The 6,301-nt window shown below is 34.2% G+C and overlaps 1 protein-coding gene across 2 annotated transcripts; it reads right to left on the bottom strand.

Annotated features, from left to right (window-relative positions):
• On the bottom strand, window positions 593–4,998 carry LOC104750840 (protein NRT1/ PTR FAMILY 2.13). 2 transcript variants are annotated; one of them, XM_010472688.2, is made up of 4 exons: window positions 4,633–4,998; window positions 3,932–4,149; window positions 1,837–2,402; window positions 645–1,715 (listed from the first exon to the last, which is right to left on the bottom strand). In XM_010472688.2, the coding sequence occupies exons 1-4, from the start codon at window positions 4,820–4,822 to the stop codon at window positions 824–826; spliced, it is 1,866 nt and encodes a 621-aa protein (XP_010470990.1). In that variant the 5' UTR covers window positions 4,823–4,998; the 3' UTR covers window positions 645–823. The 2 variants fall into 2 exon arrangements, with proteins under 2 accessions (XP_019094089.1, XP_010470990.1); XM_019238544.1 differs by lacking the exons at window positions 3,932–4,149; window positions 4,633–4,998 and adding an exon at window positions 3,818–3,924 and having other exon boundaries at window positions 593–1,715.

The raw sequence follows: 6,301 nt of genomic DNA, 5'->3' as shown, positions 1-6,301 counted from the left end.
GCAGTTTAGGTTTTCCAGCTTGAAGAATGGGGATTAAATCATGAGAAATAGTGTTTATAGACCTTGTAACTGGAAAACGAACCGGCGGTGAGAGGTAAAAGCAACAAAGCGAAACAAATTTATTCGTTATAGTGAGAGATCGTAGGGATAGGGGTTATGCAAAACAACTCTCAGCTCATCGGGTTTTGATCGGATTTCGGGTACTACCCGATTGGGTTCGGGTATCCGAATTTCAAAAATCCTAAATCTATTCGGGTTTTTTCTTCTTTCCAATACGGATTCGGTACGAATTTTTCGGATCGGATTCGAGGTTCGGGTTTCGTGTGCAGATATTTTCTCCAGGGCTAGATTGTATTTTATAAACGTCAAAATACCATGTGCTTTTTCTTTACATTTTTGAGAGAAAATAAAATAAAACACAACTCTTCTAAAACTTAATTACAACTTATAACTACCACGAACTACTTTTTATAGTAACGTTTTGTACGGATTTTAAAACTTGCTTACTTTTTAGGAAGGCACCTTGTATGTGATCATCTAGAAAGGTGCAAAAATTTTCATTGGTTTATCGTTAGATATGTGTCAAATCATGAAGCTGATGAAGTTCTACTATTAAACGAAGAGGAAAAAAGACTTACCATGAGTTAAGAAGAATCAAACGAACTGATCAAAAACCATTTTTAGAAGCATGATGAGCGTAATTTACATATATATATATATATATATATATATATTATACTAACATGCATGTAGAATTTTATTATATCTATATAATCTAGTTGAAACTTTGTCATAGTAANAATCTTCTTGCAAACAACATCGATCATTTCATCGGTTTTGTCGAAGTCATCTCAAGATCATCGGAACGCTTGTCCTCCTCAAAATCTCCAATCTGTAAAGGGACCTTGTACCGGTATCCACGAGCACAATACCAGAAATAAACCAGATTAAACACACCCAAAACCGCAATCAGGTAATAGAAGTAATCCAATTTCCCCGCGTTGAGATTCTTGTTCAGCCAATCCGGACGATCATGCCCTCCAGAGAATTTATGAACGAAAGTCACCAGAAAACTACTAAGGTAGTTCGAACCAGCGAAGGATAAAGAGAAGAGAGAGTTAGCAATACTTCTCATGTGCTCCGGAAACTGACTGTTGAAGAACTCTATTTGTCCGATGATATTAAAAGCTTCGCATAGACCCATCAGAATAAGTTGCGGAGAGAGCCAAAACACTGACATTGGAGTCATACCTGTTGGATCTCCAGCACTAATGGAGCGTCTGCGTCTCATACGCTCCACTATGCCCGCAACGATCATAGAAAATATAGCGAAAACGATCCCTGTCCCTATACGTTGGAGGAGTGTGATTCCTGATTTATGGCCGGTGATTCGCCTCATGAACGGGACGAAAACGCGGTCGTAAAAGGGAAGAAAGACGCCTATTGTGAGTAGAGAGATGACAGAGAGTGAACCAGCCGGAATCTCGAAATTAGGACCTAAGTGTCGATCCATTTTCAAAGCTTGAGAGACAGTGAAAGTGCCTTGTGTTGTCATGGCCGCAAGTGAGATTATTCCAGCCGACCAAACAGGAACGATTCGGATCAAACATTTCACTTCTTCCACTTCTTGGACGCTGCATAACCGCCACTTGTCTGCCGGAGCTCCCTCTGGTGTTAGGTCACCTTCTGTTATCACCGCCGCTTTGTCAAGAAACCTAATTGTAAAACAAATCATGTAATCAGTGTCGTTTCAAAATTATCTGTATAGCATGTTCAATAAAAATGACGACTCTTGAATTTAATAAGTGAAAAATATATATACATACTATAAAGTACCTGAATTGGTTACTGCGGTGTAACTTGGATAACACGCTAGATTTGATGGTTGGGTTGTAATAAGTCACAGTGCCGTCATCTTCTGCCGGAACTTTCAGCTTTCGCTTCTTACGAGCTGCCACGATAACTTGAGCAATCCCAGAGAATATACTCCCTTCAGGTTTAACGTAGATATAACGATTCATTCCGGCAAAAAACATAATCACGGCAAGAGCCATGAGTCCGGTAGGGATACTAAAGCCGATAATCCAACTGACTTGGTCCTGGATATACACAACCACGGTCTGTGTAATGAGCAGTACTATTGTAAAAGTCATGTAATACCAGTTGAAGAAACTCGCCACTCCTTTAACCCCTTCCTCAGTTCGTTGGTCAAACTGATCAACCCCAAAAGGGATGCTACAAGGTCGTATCCCTCCACTCCCTATAGAGAGGAAACAGAGTCCCAATAGCAAAACTCCGAACTGGAGCTTGTTCGGACCGGCGCAACTGAGTGGGTCCTTGCTGTTGCATGATGCTGGATGGAGTTGAGGAAGCGATGCTGTGAGTGTGATTGTTATCAGTCCCTGCATATTGTCAACGATATTATTATTAGTCATCATTCATTTTGAAACCGATTCTTCATGAGTAGTGTGATTCTAATAACTTGAAAATGAATTTGATGTACTTGTTATAGTTAAAACTGAAAAAGGCGAACATTATTAATTTTGTGGGACAGATTGAAGTTGTGAGATCAAATACAAAGAAGAAGTATAATATTATAATAAAGTTTCAAATAGTCTTAATTAGGTTTGACTTCATATGATTAATTAGCTTTCAATAGCTGAACTGACAAACGACGTAGTACCTAATATCATTTATTTCTGTTGTAACCTTATATAGTTTTAGTAATATAAGAAGTTAGTAGTAACTTGTAACAGTTTATGTTCCTTATTAACTTTTAAATAATTACAAAAAGGACAAAAAAGTGTAAGAGAAATCAACAAGTTGGATGCAATCATGATTCTAATATAGTGAATGAAAAGGACATTAGAAAAGTAACTATCACTATATACCTAACGTCACTGTGAGATTGACAAAATCTAAACCCCTTTAAGCTAGCTATATCGTCAAGGAACTCAATTATTGGACAATTTCACAGTCTATAATCTATATCGACCACTTGCGTATGTTTTCCTTTTCTACGCACATCTCTTTATCTCTAAGACATAACGCACGTTCTAAACGAAACTCCTTTATTGGGAAAAGTTTCATCAATCAACAAGAGTTGTCTTTGTGAGATGTATATGGTTCTCTTATAATTTTTTTGAATGATATATTACGTGAGCTCAAGTTAAATTACCGACAACGATAAGTGTACTAACAAATTATTATTTTCTTTTTCTTATGATTCACATTATAGACCGACCTTATCGTCCTCGATAGCGTGGTCCCTCACTCCCTCTACAAGTTCATGCGTTTTCTTACGATACAAAAGTAATTTGATATATTTGACAAAAAAATAAATATATAGTAATGTAATAGGTAGAAAATACTATATAAATTGTTAATATAGTTTGTCTTTACGTAGGTCCTTATCATGTCAACGTGCGCGATGAAATAATTTGCCAAGTATCATGTATCTTCGCCACACACACACAACAACACATAAATTGAGTGATAAGCATCTCCAGCGGTACTATTTTGTTGGGTATCTAAAAAAAATGAATAACTTGAGAAAGAATTAGATGCGGGTTCTCCTTAATTTGAGAACTTTTCCGAAACGTATATACCACTTGGCATTATGTAACTGGTTAAATTATTATTCTTAATTTAAATTTAAATAAATAATTGAGTTATTATAATATAAATATATATTAATAGATTATGATCCTCATACTTAACGCTGGAGATGTTCTAATATGATAAGTTTCTAATTAGAGTTGTTATATTTTTTTTGGTTGGCCGCAAGTATTCGAACAGTATACGCTAAAGTACTGACCCATGCTGGCACCACTAGGCCACGAATAGTTGCAGATTTGATGTACGTAAGTGTGCATCTGTAGACACACATTGGATTAAAGTTCAATCAATTAAAGGGATAAATTATACGTACGAGTAGAGTGGCGAACGAGGCGAAAGCAATGGTCTTGAAGCGGCCGACGTAAGTGTCTGAGATGAACGCTCCGACGAGAGGAGTGAGATTAGTGAAACCAGACCAAATAGTAATGACATTTGAAGCGTCGACTTGTTCTAGGTGGAACACTTTGGTTAGATAAACCATAAAGTTTGCCAACAACCCTATCGTCCCCAGTCTCTCCAGCGTTTCATTACCTGTTTCGACACATTTTATTAGAACTCCTTATTGAATGATGTTTTTACTTAATACAGCAATTATTAGAACAACAATAGTTTTAGTCATCCTTTGTTATAAGATTAATCAGAGGAAACCAATAATATTTTTAAGATTAAAAATGTAAAACAAAAATTTAGTTAAATATAACTTTTTTTATTTTAAATGCAAATTTCTCCCGTTTCCGTTATAAAAGTAGTCAGATGGACGAGTGTCAAACAAATTGGACGACGGTTACAAGAATAAAATACGATCTAAATTAATGCTTCGTAAAAGAACCAATTTTTTTTTTTTTTTTTTTATAGAATCTCTTCCTGATCGGGTTGAAAAGACCAACCAAAACGAGAATCATGAAACGGCCAATTATATCAATATACTCACTAGGTTTTAGAACTATATGGAAATTGAGGAAAGGTCAAGGAGTTGGTAAACTAAAACATAAATTATGTTTATGAATAAAATACCTAAAATGAACGATATGGCTCTCCATCCTCCAGGCTTTTTCTCAACCTTCTGGCCATCCAAAACAGTTCCCGGCGAACTTTTCTGATTGGACGGATCAACGACATCCAACTCCAACGGTGACGATTTGGAGAAACTACCGGACGGTTGTGGCAAAGAAGAACCGTCTTCTTTTCTATCCTCCAAAACCATCTCTAAGATGTTACTACACTTGGAATATATATACTCACTTCGATTTTGGGGTGGATTTAATGTTGTGAAATCAATCAATGTAACCACATGAAATGATTGATAAATGCAGTGGGCACAACATACACACAAACTTTCTCTCTGTTAGAAGTTCTTTTGGGTGTAGTGAATAATTTGTGGGAGTAAGTATATATAAGCAAGTAAGTAGATATTATATGGTGGGTGTGGGTGAATTGGAATGACGTTCGCCACTAGTAAGTTAGAAGCGAAAAAAAATAAGACAAATTTAGTAAAGGAAAAATATTTTAATACATAAATTTTTGAATTTAGGCCAAACTAGTAATAAACTTTGTAGGAGATTATTTAATACATCGAGTTTTGTTGACTATTCATTTAAAACATCAAATATTATTGATCAAGCCACAATACACATGTCGTTAAATGAGATAACTGAGCACCTAACGATCTTGACTCTTCCATTTAAAGGCATGTTATTTGTGGTTTCATCAACGATATTCGGTGTTTTAAACGGCTAGTCAATAGAACTTGACGTATTACATGGTCTCACACAAAGTTCATGATTTTCGTGGCCTAAATTTAAAAGTTGATGTATTTAATTGCATTATATCTAACTTGAATAGTTTAATTACTTATTAAACAAATAATAATGACTAATTACAGAATTAGTTAGTCAAATATCCAAAATCAAAGTCATCCTATACTCTTCAAAAACTTGAATAAAAAATATAGCAAATATCATGTTTTAAAGATAAATACACATAAAATTCACATCAACACATGGTTGAATTGTGAAATATGTCAATGAAAATGTAATTATGGAATTTGATCATATGTATATTATTTTTGTTTGTTAATAGACAAATAAAATTTACCACAGTGGTTTCCATAGTATTTTACAAAAGTAAATATAATTTTTAATCATCTTTTATTTTCAGAAAACATAAGAAAGCAATACATCATCAAATTTTACAAATCACCAAAGAAGATATAGGAATGTATATTAATTACATATATAGAAGATTATATATTTTTTTGGAAAATAATATCCACGTCACGTCATGAATTATATTCATGAAAATTTCTCAAGTTTAAAAAATCTCCAACTCAATTGATGTAAACAAATACAATATATTTTTTCAACTCTAACCAAACATATTATTGCAAAGGATATTTTCTGCACATGTTCAAATGATATTAAACTGTATAATAGTCAAATTAAGCTTGATTTTATAGTATAGAGAGATAAAGCAAAGAGTGTTGAGTAATGTGAACCAAAATAAATAAATCAAAATGCAAATTTTTTTTTTACTTACGCATAATTTGATTAAAGTCTTTTAGTCTTCATATTGAGCACCAAAAATTATTAAATTCTCTAATTTTGGTTAAATACATGAACTTTCAAATTTAGACCAAAAAATCATAAACTTCGTGAGAGGCCATTTAATACGTCAAATTCTGTTG

The sequence above is a fragment of the Camelina sativa genome, chromosome 16, assembly GCF_000633955.1.
Source record: "Camelina sativa cultivar DH55 chromosome 16, Cs, whole genome shotgun sequence".
Classification (NCBI taxonomy): Eukaryota; Viridiplantae; Streptophyta; class Magnoliopsida; order Brassicales; family Brassicaceae; genus Camelina; species Camelina sativa.
The sequence above is the reverse complement of the archived record's forward strand: the minus strand, read 5'-3'. Positions and strand labels throughout refer to the sequence as shown.